Raw genomic sequence first — 19,686 nt, 5'->3', positions numbered from 1 at the left:
ATCTGCCCCATTCTGCTGGGGAAAAATTTTCACATGCATGGAGCAGACATCCCCCTAACTCACTGAAGGGTTTGAATCTTGTCAGTTATCATTAACCTGGTTTAGCCTATCTTCCAAGAAGGTTTACCGCAGTATGGCCATAGCTTTTTGGAGCCATGGGTGACAGCTGAGGGGCCCATAAAAGTCAAAAGTGAATAAGCAGCCTTGAAAATTAGTCGGCTCATTCCCCAGTGATAAATGGTCAAAGGATATGAACAGACAATTTTCAGGTAAAGAAACTGAAAGCATTTCTAGTCATATGAGAAGGTATTCTAAATCACTGTTGATCAGAGAAATACAAATTAAGACAACCACAACACACCTGTCAGAATGGCTAAGATGACAGAAAAAGATAATGTAGAATATTGGAAGGGATATTGGAAAACTGGGACACTGATACATTGTTGGTGGAATTGTGAACAGATCCAACCATTCTGGAGAGCAATTTGGAACAATGCTCAAAAAGTTATCAAACTGTGCATACCCTTTGACTCAGCAGTGTTTCTACTGGGCTTATATCCCAAAGAGATTTTAAAGAAGGGAAAGGGACCTGTATGTGCAAGAATGTTTGTGGCAGCCCTCTTTGTAGTGGCCAGAAACTGGAAATTGAATGAATGCCCATCAATTGGAGAATGGCTGAATAAATTGTGGTATATGAATATTATGGAATATTATTGTTCTGTAAGAAATGACCAGCAGGATGAATACAGAGAGGCCTGGAGAGACTTACATCAACTGATGCTGAGTGAGATCAGCAGAACCAAGAGATCATTATATACTTCAACAACAATACTGTATGATGATCAATTCTGATGGATGTGGCCATTTTCAACAATGAGATGATTAAAGTGATGAAGAGAGTCATTTACATCCAGAGAGAGACTGTGGGAACTGAGTTTAGATCACAACATAGCATTTTCACTTCTTTTTGTTGTTGTTTGCTTGCATTTTGTTTCCTTTTTCATTTTTTCCCTTGTTGATCTGATTTTTCTTGTGCAGCATGATAATTATAGAAATATGTATAGAAGAATTGCACATGTTTAACATATATTGAATCACTTGCCATTTGGGGGGTGTAGGGAAGGGGGGAAATTTGGTACACAAGGTTTTTCAAAGATCAGTGTTGAAAAATTATCCATGCATATGTTTTGAAAATAAAAATTTTAATAAAATAAAACTTTTAAAAAGGGAAAAAATAAAATTAGTTGGCTTTTAAAAAAACGCTAATCCTCTGTGAATACCCCATATACCTCTGGTCCTATCAACAATTAAGTTCTGTCAATAATAAGGTTACAAAGTTAGTGAAGGAAGAATGATGGAATCTACAAAAATGGAGAAGTTTTGGAGAGAGGTGACTTTAGTGGGGAAAGTTAACAGCCTTTTTGGATCAGTTTAATTTACCTATGAGACATGCAGTTTGAATATCCAACAGACAGCTCAAGAGAGAAACTAGGATTAAACATGTAGAAAAGGGGAACACCTATATAGACATGATAATTAAACACCTGAGATTATTAGATCTCTGATGAGGTCACTAAGTGATATGGAAGTATGGAAGCCCAAGCTGGAACCTTGGGACATATCCATAGTTGCATATCCATCAAAGGAGACAGAAGTCAAAGACGAGGAAAACTAAGAGAAATCAGTGTCATGAAAACTCAGAGAGAAGAGAGTACCAAGAAGGACATTCAATGGCTCAAAATGCTGTTGAAAAGTGTGAGAATTGAGAAAAGATCATCAGACCATTGACCACTGGTAACTTTAGGGAAAAAACTTTTCAGCTGAGTGATATCAGAAGTCAAGTAGCAAAGGATCTGGAAAAGAGGGACAGGAGACGAAACAGAGGGAATAAGTCCATAGGAGTTTTTGAAGACAGCTGAAAAGAGGAGAAGAGATAACATGGTGATAGCTAGAGGGAATGATAGGTTCTAGAACAGGTTTAAGGGACTTGAAAGCCTTTGTAGACTGACTATTAGAAACCAGAAGCCAGGGCGATATTGAAGATTAGAAATAGGGAGAGGATAATGCTGGGAGCAAAAGTTAGGAAAAGACGTAAGAAGATGAGGTTAATTAATGGAAAGGCTTGAGGTTAGATTCGAAGGGCCAACCACTTTAATGGAGCCTGGAATAAAGTAGGAGCTAGGGAAGGGGAAAGGAGTGTCGGGGGGCTGTGAAATGTAGAGGAAGGAGAAGAGAGATTCATGCTAAATGGTCTCAAGGCAGAAGTGAGGAGGGAGCATTTTCCAGGCATGGGAAATAATCTTGCAAAGACACAGAAATGGGAGATAGAAGGACATGTGTGAGGAATGCCAAGAAGGTCCATCTGGACTCAGGAGCCCAGGCGCTTTCCATGGTACTGCTCCCTCACAAACTTGGTCCCTGAGCAGGGCTGGTGAGGATTCTATCTCCACAACAAGATGAAGAATCAAAAGATTCTAATTTTTTTGGAAGGATAATAATAGCTGACATTTATGCAGAGATTTAAGTTTACAAAGTGCTTTACATATATTATCAACTCCCATGGGTTCAATTATCATATTTCTCTGCAGATTATTCCTAAACCTATATATTCAGTCCTGATTTTTTCTCTGTACTCCAGAATAGTATGAGTAATTGCCTAGTACTGGGGAGCTCTCTCTGGATATCCCATAGGTATCCTGCACTCAACATGTCCAAAACGGAAATCACTAAGTTTCTCCCTAAACTGACCTCTTCCTAATTTCTTCATTTTCATAGCTGATACTGTCATCTTTTTCAAGTCACTCAGATTTGCAACCCCACACTCATCTGTACCCCTCACATTCATTCACCTCAGTACTCACTCAGTCACAGTCACAGTTCGGCCCTTTCCTCTCACCTGGACAACAAGAGTTTCCTTTTCTTCCAGGTTTCCCCCTATCCAATGGCTTCTCTGCATAGCTGCCAGATGTATACTACTCAAAACACTAAGTCTATCTCGGGTAAAATGAAATGGAGGAAAAGTGCTCTACCATTGGAAACCAAGGACTTGGGGCTGAATCTCTCTTTAAGGGTGCTTCATCAGTAAAACAAAGGTTTGGCTCCTCATCTAAACAAACAGACAAGATGGCCACCTCTGAGTCTCTTTCATTTCTAGATTTTTGTTAATAAGATCCTATGTCACTGCACTATTCAAAAATCTTTAATGGTTCTCTATTGTCTCCAGATACTAGGCTGACATTTACAGCCCTCTCCAAAAGGGCTTTTCTTGGACTTTCTGGTCATTTCTATTACTCTTCTTCATGCACTCTCCCTTCCAGACCACTACAAGTCCTCCTTTGTACATGACATTCTAACTCCTCCCTCCTCATGTTCTCTCTCCTCATCACTGTCTTAAAGAGTCCTTGCTGGTGTTGACTGTTCAGTCATTTCAGACTTTTTGTGACTTCGCTGTGGGATGTGGAAGGGGGGATTCTTGGCAGAGTGGTTTGCCATTTCCTCCTCTGACTTATTTTACACCTGAAGAATTAAGACAAATAGTGTGAAGTGACTTACTTGTCCAGGGTCACCCAGATAATAAATGTGGGGAGTAGGATTTGAACTCAGGAAAATGATTCTAAGTCACCTCTTTGCTACCACTTTGCTCTAACAGCTCTTTGCCATCTTTCAGAACAGAACTCTAAGCAACACCTCCTACATGAGGTCCTTACTGATCCCTCACCCCCCTTATCGGCACCCTCTCACTCTTCAAACTATTTTTAATTTACTAACTCTTGTACATGATGAAAACCATGAGAGAAGTTAAACACCCCCAGAGCAAGTACTATTTAGTTTGGGCCTTTGTATCCAAAGTAGTAGCAGCTTAATAAACGTTTGTTGAATTAAATAGAATAATCTCATTTGATCCTTAAAATAAGGAGAATCAAAGTCAGTGGGCAGGCATTTCAGGCTATTTCATTCTACTACTGCTGCGAAGCTGTTTCTCTGGGAAGAGAGAGGCTAAGAGAGCCAAGTGAGACCTCCTCATGGCACAGTAGTATAGAGGCTGGAGTGCCAGTATTTCTAATTCTATTCCTATATATCTAGATTTCCCTGTGTTGGATGGGACCCTGTGCAACCCTACAGTGATGGACCTTAGGCTACAAAGGACACTGCATGTTTTGGGGGATAATGAATCAGCGCCACAAGATCAGCAACAGATGTGTCCCTGAAAATATCTTTGTTGATACTTCTTCTTTTGACCAAGTCCATGTTAGACTACACCCACCTCTTTCAGAAGACTTCTAAATCAACCACAGTACTGATTGACTTTGATTGAACTCTGAGGGCAAAACACTATACTGGGATATAAGTTCTTAGCCCCCTAAACTGTTCTTCCTTCATGATATTGGTGGGAACTTCACCATTCACACAGCCATCCACTGTTGAACTCTTTGTCATCAGGATTATCCAATTAAATTAAATTAATAATCATCAAATACCATGGGCCAGGGTTAGTACCATGCACTAGGCATGCAAAAATAACTATAACAACAACTTTTGATCTCAAAAACCTTACAAATGGATAGAAAATAGCATTACACAAATGAGTACATACAAAATAGAGAAAGAACAAACAGAAATTGGTTGGAGGGAAGGAACTAGCATTGAGAAAAGTTTAATTAATGTAGATATTGGTATTTGAGCTAAACCTTCAATGAAATAAGGGATTCCAAGAATAGAAGAAGAGGAGGGAGAACATTCTAGGTATGGGAATAGCCTAAGTAAAGTTAAGGAAATGGAACAAACATGTGGCTACAATATTCTATGTATAAACATGACCCAGAGTTTCTCAAAAAATTCAGGTTCACCCAGAATATACCTGATCCTGGGAACCAAGCCCAAGAGGATTGCTTTCTCTCTTTAATGTATTACCCTTAAAACAAGTTACTGCTCCAGGAAAATCTCCTGAAATATTCAGGCTATAATTCATATCCTAATTTCCTCAAAAAATGAGTAAAGGGGACTTGGTTCCCATTCAAGCATTTACAGCCGCAAATGCAGGCTGAGTATAGGCCCGCCTTCAATTTCTTCCTCTTCTTCCTCCTCCTTTCTCATACACTCACACAGACACACAGGCACACAGGCACACAGACACAGACACAGACACAGACACACACAGACACACACACATACACATATACACATGCACACATATATACACACATATACATACACATATACACACATATGCATATACCCACATACATACATACACATACACACATACACATATACACATACACACATATACCATGCACATACATACACATACACACATACACATACACACATATACCATGCACACACATACACATATACACATACATATATACACATATATACATACACACATATACATACACACATATATACCATGCACACACATACACATATACACACATACACATACACACATATACCGTGCACACACATACACATATACACACATACACATACACACATATACCGTGCACACACATACACATATACACACATGCACATGTATGCACATACACACATACATACACACATACACACACATATACCGTGCACACACATACACACATATACACATACACACATACACACACATATACATACACACACATACACTTCAGAAGATAGAAGACCCACAAGAGCCCACAAAAAGATACAGATCAACACATAAGACACTCAAATGGCTCATCAGTTATATTAGAAGGGAATTAAATTTGGAGTTGCTGTCAAGGCATTCTTTGACAATCTGGTGACAACCTCTTTCCTACACAATTTCTCTCTGAATTTCCTCTGAGATAAACATACTTTGGGCATTGCTAAAATAGCAATCCTTATCCCATAAGCCTGCTTTCTCCCCTACTTCTAAGTCCTCCCTAAGATTCCACCTCTAGAAGTTCTCATAACCATACCCCTCCATGCTATCCCTACTGACACCATGTTACACAGAATATTAGTGCTACCCATCCAGAGAGTCTTCCCTCTTCCCTCCCTCCTCCAATGCATCCTTCACAGAGCTTCTAAACTAATCTCTTTTCTGCATAGATCTGCATAGATCATCATGTCACTTCTCTACTTAAGAATCTCCACTGGTTCCCTACTGCCTAAGGGATACATGGGCTCCTTTGACTGACATCCATGACCCTCCACACTAGTTCCATCCTCTCCCTTCTGTCTATCTCAACTTGCTCCTATCCTCAAATCCCATGCTCTAGGCAAACCACATTAATGATTCTCTGTGCCCCAATTAACCTTTGAACTTGCCTAGATCTATATACTTTTGATCATATTGCTGCTTATGCTCAAGATGCATCTCTTCTCTGCTTTCACACTGAATTCCTTCCCTTCCTGGAGTTAAAGTCCAATTCAGATACTACTTGCTGCAAGATACCAAAAGAAAGGAGACTAAGTTTGGTGCAAAGAACAATGATTCTGAACAAGGACCAATTTGGGTTCTGATTCTGACTCTGTTACTAATTACCTATATTGGGCAGGTTACTTTAACTCTCAGGGCCAAAGTTTCTTCCTCTGTAAAATGACGGGATTGGATTAGATGATCTATAAGGCCCTTGACATCTCTAAATTTGCATTTCTTCTCTAAAGCCTCCAATCACTAATGCCTTTCCCCAATTAGCAACTGGTATTTTGTTTCCAAGATTTTAAAATTCAGTGACTCTAAGATTCTCAAACTCTAACATCCTGTTGCTGTTTCAAAGATTTTAGGATTGTCACACTTATTCCAAGACTCTAAAATTTTGTAATCATGAGATTCAGTGACTGTATAAAGCTGATTCTAATGTTTTGCTAAATAATTTGAAATAATAAAACATTTAATCTAAGATTCTGAGGTTTTGAACTCATTCTGTGGCTGGAATCTAACACTGACAGGAAGATTCTGAGATTTGAACACACTAAGATTTAATGATTCTGAGAATCTACAAATAAATGCCGCTTTTGCCTGCTTACCCAGCTTAGCTGGTTTTAAATTTTCAAGGATGTAACAGGGAAATTTCAAAATCAAAAGTCAAGGACTGTCCCCTGCCTAGGATTATCCCCACATCTAATTGTGCCTGACCATCCCTGCTGCCCATTAATCTCTATTTCTTTTTGATTTGGGAAATGCTGCTGCTGGAGATGATTATTGTTTTCCATAAAGATGTTTTCAAGGAGGAAAAGAAAGATGTTGAGAAACTTCATGCATAATGTTAACCATCGTTCTCCATCTCCTGCACCTCCCCTGGGCATAGAAAGGCCCTTATCTGTGCTCTGAAGCTGGATTTCACACATATTTACCATGTTGTTCTCCCGATGGATATCATTATTTCAAAACGGGAAAATCACCATTCATCCTGTCATGAAGAAAGAAGCTGAGGCAGCGCCTCGTCTCCAGACCTATTCTCAGGGAGCACGGGCCACTTCAATAACATGACCACCATTTTCTGGGGCTCCCCACAACTCACTAGGTAACTTTAGGCCGGCCTCAGTCTCTCTGGGTCATAGAATGATTGAACTGTATATAACAAAGCTTCTTCTCAAATAATGAGTTTGGAAGGGGAAGACAATAAGCATTTATATAGTGCCTACCGTATGCTAGGTCTTGTGCTAAGTGCTTTTTACAAATATTATCTCACTTGATGTTCACAATATCTCCGAAAGGTAAATGCTATTTTTATCTCCTTTCACAGATGAGGAAACTAAGGCAGCCAGAGGTTAAGTGGCTTGCCCAGGGTCACACAGCTAACGCGTGTCTGAGGCCAGATTTGAACTCAGATTTTCCTGACTCTAGTCCTAGTATTCTATCTACTGCATTACTATACCTAGTCTCCTGGATTAAATGGACCTTTAGATTCTCAAAATCTCTGAAAACTACAATATAACACAACAAACATTCTTTAAATGTTGTATTCAATGACAATAAGGCTAGGATTCTACCTCTACCCCAATTAATGTAATCAGAGTAGACCTGAATATCTCCACTGAAATCAATCCATCAATACTAAGTTTAAACTAAAATTGTTTAAGTCCTTAATTAATTTGAGAGGATTATAGGATTTTGGCTATTGGATAAAAGGCCAGTGACTTTTTATAGGAAACATTGTAATTGGCTGAGAAGATCTAATCATATCTTTTAAATCAGCCATAAAAAACTGAGAATCAGTCTAATCATGGACAACTTTTAGTTTGGAGATTTCCGGTTCATGGACCTAGGATGTATTTGTGAGAATATACCTCATGCTTCTGGGGAGAATGTTTTCATTGCTACATCCTTGTTATATAATCTTAATAAATAACTTTGCTAAAAAAGGTGAGGGAAAAAGGAACAATCATTTATATAGAGTCTACTATGTGTCAAATGCATTTAACAAATATTTCATTCATAAAATGAAAAATCTGAAATCTGAAAAAGCTAATTAAGTCATGGCTATTGTAACTGGGAGGCACAAAGGTGGAGGTTTGTGAATAATACTTAGAAACTCATCCCTTTAGGACTATCCCAAGAATACTAGGAATGAGTAGTCAACTGTCTTCTGGAAACCATCTTCCCTACATCCTACATAGAATGGAAACTGGGGAGTTAGCTCTGGAGGGGCTACTCATTGAGCCTTCATAGTTGTGAGAATCTCATCAGCCTATGAATCAATCAGAAGTTTTAGATAGCTAAGCCAATCTCTTCCTGAGACTTATTTCAATCAACTCTGCATGTTAAAGGTGAAATGTGATTCGTCAAGTCCTCTGGGAGTCCTTCACATGGCACTTGTGGACAATAGCCTATAGCTATCATTCGTCTTGTCCTTTAGGGTCTCATCACAACACTGAGAGGAAGCTAGGAGAAGTATGATTATTCCCATTTTACAGCTGGGGACACTGAAGAGATGATAAGCATAATGGCCCCAGAGTCATACCATGAACCCAGCACTGGAGCTGAAACCTGAACCCAGTTCTTCTGCCTCCCTCCACAGAGTCCCATATCCACTCTGGTTGTGTTCTCCTAGACATGGACTGGAATGTTCCCTCTCACCCAAGCATAAGAAGAAAGTGGGCAGAGAGATTTGTGAAAAATAAATTAATAAATGAATGAATGGGAATAAAGAGTTTATAGGAAAGGGAAAGAAAAAGTCATTGACAAGCTTTACTATTTCAAAGCAATAATTATCATCCTCGTCTTTCCTAGAGTGGGTGGAAGTGAGCAGCCCATGAATATGGGGTGGGGAGAAAGGGGGAGGCAGGCTGGACCCAAGCCAATGGCCAACCCCTCCCCCATCCCTTGCCACAGCTTTTGAAAGTAGGGGACTGATTTTACGGGACCCAGAGTTATTTCCTCAAAGATTTGTGGGGGGAGGCAAAGGGAGAGAATGCTTACCTGATTAATTAATAACACATTTCCATTAAGCATTTAGTATTATTTAGAGTTGAAAGGGACCTCAGAAGTCATCTAGTCCTCAGAGAAGGGAAGATTTATCCAAAAATCATGTCAAGAACAAATGTTAGAGCCAGAGTCCACATCCAGGTCTCCACTCTAATTGTAGGGCCTTTTTTACTAGTCTATCCATCAATCAATCAATAAGCATTAATTCAACGCATTCCTTGTCCTGGGAATTATGCTAGGTGCTAAGGTCACAAAGACAAAGATGAAATCATTCTTATTAACAAGGCGTTTACTCGTTTACAAAGTTTTCCTCACAACTGTGTGTGTTGAAATATGATTACTTTTATACTGTATACAACGAGGCTAACCGGTCCTACCAATTGTCATACAGCTAGTTTGCAAAAGTCAATTCTGGGGAAAATTTTCATTCTTCAAGCCTACCCAGGTTCAGACCCACCCAGTCTAGGGCCCTTTACGTAAAGAATCATCTGGTAACATGGGGCAATAATCCCCTCTAAAGCCCTTTCTGCCTCTCCAGATACCACATCCTCCAGGAAGCTCCCTCCCTGATTCATTAGAGCAGCCTCATCATTCCCAGACTTTCTGAGGCATTTATAGAAGGAACTAAATCCTACTATTTATATTACTATTTATTTATTTTTATCATTAAAGTTAATAATTTTTACAGGAGACCTGAGCGAGAAAAAAAAGGCAGGCAATGTAATCCCATTTTACAGAGGAAGAGAGTGCAATACAAAAAAAAAAAGTGACTTGTCTATTTGGTTCATATATCTGTTAAATGTCAGAGATCAGATTGAGCCCATGTCCTCCTGACTCCAAACTATTATCTCTACTACTAAGCTTCAGTGCATGAGAATTCCAGAATTGATGAATCTAAGAGATGAGAAGCACTCCAGCAGCCATCTTGCATGACTTGTACACAAAAGGAAAATTCTCAGTGTTACATGTCCCATATTAGATGGCTGATCGTTCAGCCTTGATTGAAAATCTCCAAGGAGGGGGAACCACCTCTTTTGTAAGGAATTATGTTCCATTTTTGGACAACAGTAATCAGTCATAAGATAACAGAATCTCAAGTGGAAGAAATCTCAGAGACTATTTCCTGAGGTTCTTAACCTGGGCTCTGTGAACTAGATAGATAGATATACATACATATATACATAGAGAGATATAGATGATAATATAATGATAATACATGTATATATATATATATACACACATGTGTATACAAACATATATCAACAACTATATTTCAAAATTAGTTGTTTCTTTTTTAATCCAATGGATTTTACTTTTTGCATTTAAAAACATCACCCTAAGAAGGGGTCCATAGCCTTCCCCAGAACTCTCAAGGTCAGGACACAAGAAGGTTAAGAATCGCTAACAAAGCCAACTTCCCACCACATGGATGAACAGCCTTGACAGCATCCCTCCCAGGAGGTCACTCAACCATCTTTTGAACAACTCCAGGAATGGGGAACTTCCTGCCTCCTGAGTGCTCTCAGTTTGCTTCTCTGTGCTAACCTGGAACAGTGCTGATGGTTAAGCACTAATGCTTAAATTCGATTCTCTGGGGATTTTTGGCCTTGCTCCTAGTTTTATTACCCTTACAGATCTCAGGGAACAAGTCTGTTTGCTCCACCCCATCAGATCACTTCAGAAATTTAAGCAGTTGATGAGAGGATGCTGAGAGGTGGCCAGAACCTTGGAGAGCACAGCAAGACTGACCCTGAGACTATGAGTCATGGGAAAAGGTAAGAGTAGATATTTTAGAGGGACAACAGATATGGCAAGGAGAAATCCATGGGGGTCAAATAGAAGAGATGCAGCTAATCATAAGGAACACGATTACTGAAACTGTACCAAAAGTCTGGACAGTTTTAACAGCCTGTTCTAGACATATCACATTATTCATCCTTCTATGCACTTTACATTTCAGCCAAAGGGGATTACAAGCCTTCCTCTGCTTTTTTTTCTTTTTCTCTCATTACAAAATATTCACACACGCCATCACCCATCTGTGGTACGTACCACTTCCTTACCTTGACCTACTGAAATCCTTTTCCTTGGAGACTCAGTTTAGATGTCACCTCCCCAAGATTTCTTCCCTGATTCTCCCTGAATCAAGATGCTGAAAATGATCTCTTCTGAGGGCACCTTTGTCAGGTCTCTTTTGCATCTAACACATGCTATTATACTCTTGTATAATCCTCTTCTGTATGACTTTTGTTGCTCTCTAGACAGCGAGCTTCATGAAGGTAGGGAGTGGTATGGCAAAGAGGGAAGCAATGAGCACAGATGACATTAAGAAACTTGCATTTTAATTTCGTCACTTTTGTAATCTGGGCAAGTCATTTTACTTCTTTGAGAGTCGGAGCCTCCATTGTTTCCTCCTTTGTAAGATGGGAATAATAATATCAGCCTCACTTATCTCACAGAATAATCATTGAGAAAACTTAACTTCCCACTGATGTGTGAACTATTAAAATTTACACTTTGAATTGCCCAGACGTACTGGTGTGCATATGGTTCTCCTTTGCATATAAACAATAAATGCCTGCTGAATTAATGAACGGATCATAAATTGATTCCCCCAAATGTTAGTGCCTTTCTTATTTTAAAATAACCTTGTATTGACTTTACATAAATCTTGTACTCACTTATTTATGTATATATTGCTTTCAGACCCTAAAAGAACAAATATTTTCAAATCATTTCATTGATCTGAGAACATCCTACCCTGATGCAGACTGCAGATCCCTTGTAATTTAGACTATCTTGGAGAGTTATTATAGCCAACCTTGAAATGTTAAGTAGCCAGAGCATGTATCCTACTAGCTTGACAAGTACCTCAGAGGAAATGACTGTGTCATTTTTCATCTTTGTGATTCAAGAGCTGAACTGCATGTAGCAGGGGTCTTCTGGATTGCCGAACACTCTGTGAACCATGCTGGGCAGTGGGCTTGGGGTTAATGAGATTATCAAAGTAAACACCAAGGAACCACTGTGTCTACCCTCCCCTAACTCTCTGGACAGACAACAGCCACAGGATAATGACAGGGCCTAGGAGGCAAAGGAGAGACCCAAAGAAAGAGGGGAAAAAAACTTATAGAGCAATGCTGATGGTGACAAGAGCAGAAACAGAAATGGAGGGAAAGCTCAGGAGCAAGAGAGGTTTTGAGAAAGAAACGCATCTTTCTAGAAAGGGACCAGATGTGACCTTGGCCCAGAGGTCTCCATCTCTCTGAAGAATGCCTTGTTGGCCAGCCAGACTAATCCTCAGGCATTCTCTCCCAGAGGGCCCAGCATATCTGCATGGAAGACTATGATTCCAAGTGTGCTTGCAGGGATCACCTCAGACTCCAGCATCAAATAGAGGGAAATAATACTCCCATATCTGTGATCCCTTACTACTTGCAAAGTGCCCTACAACATAGCATTTCTTCAAGGTAGATAATGAAGGAATGATGAAGGAAGCAGAGGCTCTTAAAAGAAAAACGTGAGTTGGCTGGAGTCACATAGCGGCTAAGATTTAAATTCAAGTGTTCAGCATTCTTTCCACTAATAACAATACCCACTCCCACTTTAATGAACCCTTTAAGATCTACAGAGTGTTTTTCCTCACCAAAGATATTCTTGTTGCTTCTTATAACAAGAATTTATATTTATATAGTGCCCTGAGGCTCCCAATACCAATCCCTGACATGCATGTCTTTGGATCCTCACCCTAACCCTGGGGCAGGAAATATAATGATTACACTCATCTAAAAGAAGGAAATGAGCTAAGTCCAGATTTTGACTCTCCAGAACTACAGAGCTAATAAGCACTGGGTGGAACCAGGAATTGACTAAAGTCATTTCCCATCAATTTCCAAGTGTTCTCTAGAGCTTTCTAGCCTTTCTCCCCTCCTCCTGAAATATTCCATCCCATCCTTACCCTCCCAGAGTTAGTGGAGATCACACTTCCCTGGTATGGAAAGAGTGGGCAATTTGCTCTGTAGGCAATTTGAGAAAGTGCAGAGTGCAAAGTGGGAGTTCTGGCCTTCTAGAAATTATGCAAAATGCACAAAATACCTTTGGCTCGGGGGCAGGCAGCCTTTGAATATTTAGAGATAATCCAAAACCCACTTTGGCTTCTGAATACATCCTGGCCAAGAAAATCAACTTTCTCAACTTGTCAGACCCACTTAAAGGAAGCTATACAATGTGTTTTATCAAAGTGAAGGATCACAGTGTTTATAGTGGAAGTGATTATCTAGTTCAACTCCCTCAATTTGCAGTTAGGGAAAACTGAGACACAAAGGAACCAAAGAGATTTGCTAAAGGTCATTTAAGTAGTCAGTGGAAGGATGAGGATTAAAACTCAGGTGCTTTGGTTCCAAGAACTCTTTCTAATGAACCAAATCAATAATAAAATGCATTTATCTATGCATTGTCTCATTGTTGCTGTGAATTCAAATGACCATAAATGCCATATAAGTGCAAGGACTAGGTTATACTCAACTTTTACAATAATAGGCACCAAGACCAATAGTCTTGGAATCAGGATCATAAAGATTTAGAATCAGAAGGGAACGTTAAGACCATCAAGTATCTTTTTCCTTTTACCAATAAAGAAACTGAGGCACAGAGAGCCAAATTACTTGCTCAAGCTTGCACTGCTAGTGTCAAAGGCAGGATTTGAACCCACATCTTCTTGGCTCCAAGTCCAAGGCCTTAGGCACAATGTCAAGCTGGCACTTGGCACCTGGCTGAAATTATAGTCCCTTCTTTCAGTGTGATCCTGAGTAAATCATCTCTCAAGATTCTGTTTTCTCCTCTATAGAACTGGAATCATAACAGCTAGACTCCTTACCTCACAAAGTTGGTGGGAAAAAGTATATTGTAGAGTTTAAATAAAGCATTGCAAAAATATAAACTTACTATATTATGGTCATCATGCTTGACCAGCCACAAGGAGGCTAATGCAGCCTCCTTCTACCCATGACAAATGATGATGATGAGATAAAGGGCAATTTTCCAGAGAGGGTACAGAGTGCCCTTATGCTTTGTTCAACTTTTTGTGATTCCCTTTGGGGTTTTCTTGGCAATGTGCTGGAGTGATTTTCCATTTCCTTCTCCATCTCATTTTACAGATGAGGAAACTGAGGTAAACAGGGTTAAGTGACATGCACAGTCACAGAGCAAGTGCCTGAGACCTGATTTGAACTGAGGAATAGGAGTCTTCCTCAACATCACAATGTGGTCCCTTGGAGCAAAACACTTGAAAAGCTTCCTGGTTAGCCCCATTGTTTTTCTCTAATACTCTTTAATATCCACATAAGAGAAGAAAAATGGAAGACATCAGCCAACAGCCTAGACAGGAAAAGACAGTTTTTTAATGTGTGAATCACCCTCTTGTTTTCATGTCTGTTCCCAAGGCTCAGGACATCTTTGCTCAAATAAGACCCTCTGTGTTAATGGACTCTGTTAGCTTAAAAACATTTACTCAGTTGGAATCCTGGGAGCAATACCCATGAATTAGAAATTTCTAGTAAAATTGCACTCTCCTAATGTTCTACGGAATCACAAATTTAGAGCTAGGAGAGACATCAGTGGCCATCTAGTCCTAGCCATGTCATGCATGAAGGGCTTCAATCAAGGCAGAAGCATTTACTATATAATAAAGACAGCTGTACCAAAAAAAAATTTAAAAAGGTATCAATAGAAGCACAATTCATAAATGAGATAATTGAGCTTCTCCATTACAGACTTTTGCTGGCTTACAGGTAGATTCCATGGCCTTTTGCTATGAAAACATTGATTTATTATAACTAAACCTTGCTATTTAAAAGTAAATTAAACAGATTAATAAATTAATGAATGAATAAACTATATTCTCATAATTATCTAATTAAAAAACTTGATATTTGGTGATGATCTGAGCTAATGGTGCCCTATAATATTTGCTTACTACTGTGCCACCAAGGAATTTTTTTTAGTGTTATATAAGGTAAATCTGGATTATTTGGCATCTTTTTCTTCTCCTTTGGGACTGGATGGGTTTGATATAAGTATCTCTTGATCAGTCAACCTAGTACACCACAGGGGAATCCTAATAAAGATATGTTCACAGTTTTGATTTCCACATGAGCCAGCTGACTTCCAAGATTGAGTCCTAACCTTGTTTTGAAAAGAAACCGTTGTCTAGGTTGAGAGGCAGACAGACGGGAAAATAGGGACCAACAGACAGACAGAAAAACATAGGCAGAGAAACAGACACAGACAGTGTCAGATAGATAGACAGACAGATGGATAATGAGCATTTAATAAGTACTAATTATGTGCTTGACAAATATTGTGTATACAAATACAAATCCTAGCCTTCAAGTAGTTTATATTCCAAAATGGGAACTGAAAGGGTGGGGAAGAGAAGGGAAAGGGAAGTACAAGGGGAATCTCATGGGAAGATGGCCATAAGGATACAGAGGTCTGATTTCATATAAGAAGGCTTTTTGTCCCGGGGCAGAGTTCAAGCTTGGGGGTTCAGGGGAGGGAAGACAGAGATGATGGCCAGTGTATAGGCAGCATGGTGTGGAAATAGATGGTCTGGAAGTAGTATGGAAGTCAGATTCTGAACAAGCTATGGGGAAAGCTCCCCTGTTAGAGCCCACATAGTGGCCGAGTCCTAACTCTGTAAATGGCCAGAGCTATAACATACACCATGCCTTTGTTTTTCACTGGGCCTGCGCCCAGGGAAATATCTATCAGATAGAGATGTCAGATAGGCTCTCAGTAGCTTATCCCCTTCCTCCCTCCTCCACCCCAGGATACTGATGTTGGAGTATCCCGCCTCCTGAGGATCATGGGAGACCAATCTCTTCTTACTGGACCGAAAGCAACATATAAAGAGTAAAGTCTTCCTCTCAAGAGGGAGACTCTTTAGATTGGAAAACCCATCTCCTTTCTCTCCTTCTCCTCCTCCATATCCCTCATGCTTCCAGGAGAAGAGATGATTATATTACTGCCCTACAGCCCCAACTCTCCATCCCTACACTGCGTACATCGGGGCAGACTCCCCGACCACGTGCATGAGACCCACCTGCCTTCTGTTCCTCTGTGCTCCAGCTGTGGCCACCAGGGGAAGGGAGGTCTTGGACTTCTCCGTTATTTTCTGGCAGACAAATTAACGAGAGGTGGTGAGCAAGGAAGTGAGTAAATAGAGGGCTTCTGGCTAGGCCCACAGACATAACCATGCCCATTTGACTCCCTACCACCCATCCTCCCCCAGGGAATGGAAATGGCCTCAGAGGGAGGAACATGAGCTTTAGCCCTGAATCAATAATTAGACAGCTCTATGGCTTTGAGAGACAATCCTAGGGCATAGAAACAACCAGACCAGAGGTTATCTGATTTTCAATACCTATTAGCTCTCTGACTGCACATAAATCCCTTCACCTCTGTGAGCCTTACTATCTTTACATGCAAAATGGGAATAATAATACTCACATTCTCTACCCCACATGGCTGTTGTGAGAAAAGTGTTTTGGAAGGTTTAAAGACTCACAGAAATGTGAACTGTTATTGTTCTTGTTATATTATTAAACCCTACCATGATGGGAGTTGTTTTTTTTTTTGTTTTTGTTTTTTTTTTAATCTGTAAGATCTATAAAATTATTGTAAAACTTTCTTATCTGTAAAAACTGAAACAAGGTCCCTTACAAAACTAATTCAATTTAGCACTATTCAACAAGCATTCACTGATTTCCCATGATACAGCAAAAAAAAAATAATAATAATAAATTCCACCTATGAGTCAGCCTCTGCTCCCAAGTCTAAGAGCAATCTTTCCCCTATCTGAGCCTCAGTTTCCTACCTTTAAATGAGAGGCAGAAATGGACTAGATGACATGTAAGTTCCCTTTTATCTTTGTCATTTTGTCTTTTAAGAGCTCTTCTAGTTCCAGCATGCTATGCCCTATATTCATTGACCTTCAAGAAAGTCCTGGGCCAGGCTCAAATGGGATGATTTGTGTAGATCCACAATAACAACAGCAAAAAGCCAACCCCTTCCACAGAAGTAGTTTAAGATTTCCCTACTATATTAATGGATATGATAATATTTGCATTATCTCTTCACAGAGTTACTCTAAAGAAAGCACTTTTTAAACCTTAGTACATTATAAAAATGTGAGCCTGTGGTCTTAATATTAGTCTTGTCATTGTATAATGTTTGGAATGGAAGCATAATATGTATAGAGATGGACCTTAGGATAGAAACCTTTGGGAAGATTAAGAAGCTTTGAAAAGCCAACAAAACTTTGTCAACAGATCTCTGAGATGACAAAACATAGATCATAGCAAGTTAAAACTGGAAGGCATTTTATATTGGAATATAGACTATCAGAGCTGAAAGGGAACTTGATCATAGAATGTAAGAGCTGGAAAGAACCTTAGAACCTAAAACCTAGAGTTTTTTCAAAAAAACCTGGGAGATTGAGATTGCAAGTAAAAGTATTATTAAGTCCATCTTACATGTGAGGAAACTAACAAAGTGATTTGTCCAGGGTCATTCAATTAATGGCTCAGTCCAGTCTTTTGATAAAGTGCCTAAGGTCAGAGAACTAGGAAGTATTGAAGTTGAGATTTGAATTGAGGTCTCCTGATTCCAAATCCAGCACTATGGCCACCTCAATTCTAAAAGAAGTCCTACCTAATCCCTGGGGTGAGGTGAGGATTGGATAAACTAAGAAAATGGGAATGAGCTCTAAACTGTTCAAAAAGGGGCTGTAGAGATGTGAATCATTTTTTAAAGCAAATCACACAGGGCTCCTGGCTACCCACACCTTTTTTATTACATATTTTTTTTCCCTCAGGGCAGCCCAGTAATTATCTAAACTTCAAGGGGTTTTTTTAATCTGTAAAACCTGTAAAAACAAAACAAAACAACAACAAAACAACAACAAAACCCCACCCATGCACAAAAAATCACTATAGAGTCATAGTGAACAAAATAACTGAGAAGACTTAAAGCTCTATATAATGGAAGGTATATTTGTCATTATTACTCCTCCTAAGAACACTGTAGAGGAGTGGGGCGAGTCTCCCAGAGCCCTCACCTTCTGGACAGCTCCATAGCATTGGAGGACATCCAACAGCTGATTCCTTAGTCGGTCTAGCTGAAGGTTTTCTTGCTGCAAGGAGAAAGGGAGAGAATAGATGAGGGGCACTCCTCTGCTTAATAGGTATCCTTAGGCTTACCATTGTTCACTATCATTCCATCCTAGAAAACCAAAGGGATTCTGGAACCTGAACTTGTGCAGTTATTTCCAAAAATAAAGCCTTGATGGACTGAATGGGATTAAATTGTTTAATGCCAGAAGAATGCTACAAAAAGCATTGGCAAAATACAGGTTTGAGACTGTCAATATTCATAGTTACTAGTGGTACCTTTTAGCTCAGATCTATAAAGAATCACAACTCCAGAGCCAGAAGGGGCCTCAAGGCCATCCAACCTTCTCATTCAAAAATCGAGGAAACAGATGTTGGAGGGGATGTGGGAAAACTGGGACATTCATGTATTGTTGGTAGAGTTCTGAACAGATCCAGCCACTCTGGGGAGCAATTTGGAACTGTGCCCAAAGGGCCACCAAACTGTGCATACAAATTAACTGTGTTGTTATCCCAGAGAGATCTTAAATGAGGGAAGGGACACAAGAATGTTTGTGGCAGCCCTCTTTGTAGTGGCAATAAACTGGAAAATGAATGGATGCCCATCAATTGGAGAATGGCTGAATAAGTGATAATATATGGGTGTTATGGAATATTGTTGTTCTGTAAGAAACAACCAACCAGCAGGATGATTTTAGAGAGGCCCGGAGAGACTTATATGAACTGATACTAAGTGAAATGAGCAGAACCAAGAGAACACTGTACTCAGAAATAACAAGTTTATGTGATGATTAACTGTGATGAACTTGGCTCTTTTCAACAATGTGGTGATTCAAGATAATTCCAATAGACTTGGACAAAAAATGACATCTGCATCTAGAGAGAGAACTATGGAGACTGAATAGGAATCAAATCAGTATTCTCACCTTTTTGTTATCATTGTTAGTTTCCTTAGTTTTTTTTTCCCTTTTGATTTGCTTTTTCTTGCACAACAGCATGATGAATATGGAAATATGTTTAGAATAACTGTGCATGTTTAATTTATATCGGGTTGCTTGTTATCTTGGGGAGGGGGAGGAGAAAGGAAGGGAAGAAAATTTGGAACAAAAGATTTTG

General features: G+C 39.6%; 1 protein-coding gene across 1 annotated transcript in view; it reads right to left on the bottom strand.

Annotated features, from left to right (window-relative positions):
• Positions 1-19,686, bottom strand: part of TSNARE1 (t-SNARE domain containing 1) — a 156,302-nt gene that overhangs the window by 116,411 nt on the left and 20,205 nt on the right. The window contains exons 3-4 of the mRNA XM_074276874.1: positions 18,519-18,593; positions 16,503-16,574 (exon numbers count right to left, since the gene is read on the bottom strand). Of these exons, the coding sequence (XP_074132975.1) occupies positions 16,503-16,574; positions 18,519-18,593 (147 nt within the window). The remainder of the gene's footprint in view (positions 1-16,502; positions 16,575-18,518; positions 18,594-19,686) is intronic.

The sequence above is a fragment of the Sminthopsis crassicaudata genome, chromosome 1 (assembly GCF_048593235.1).
Source record: "Sminthopsis crassicaudata isolate SCR6 chromosome 1, ASM4859323v1, whole genome shotgun sequence".
NCBI classification, from domain to species: Eukaryota; Metazoa; Chordata; class Mammalia; order Dasyuromorphia; family Dasyuridae; genus Sminthopsis; species Sminthopsis crassicaudata.
The sequence above is the reverse complement of the archived record's forward strand: the minus strand, read 5'-3'. Positions and strand labels throughout refer to the sequence as shown.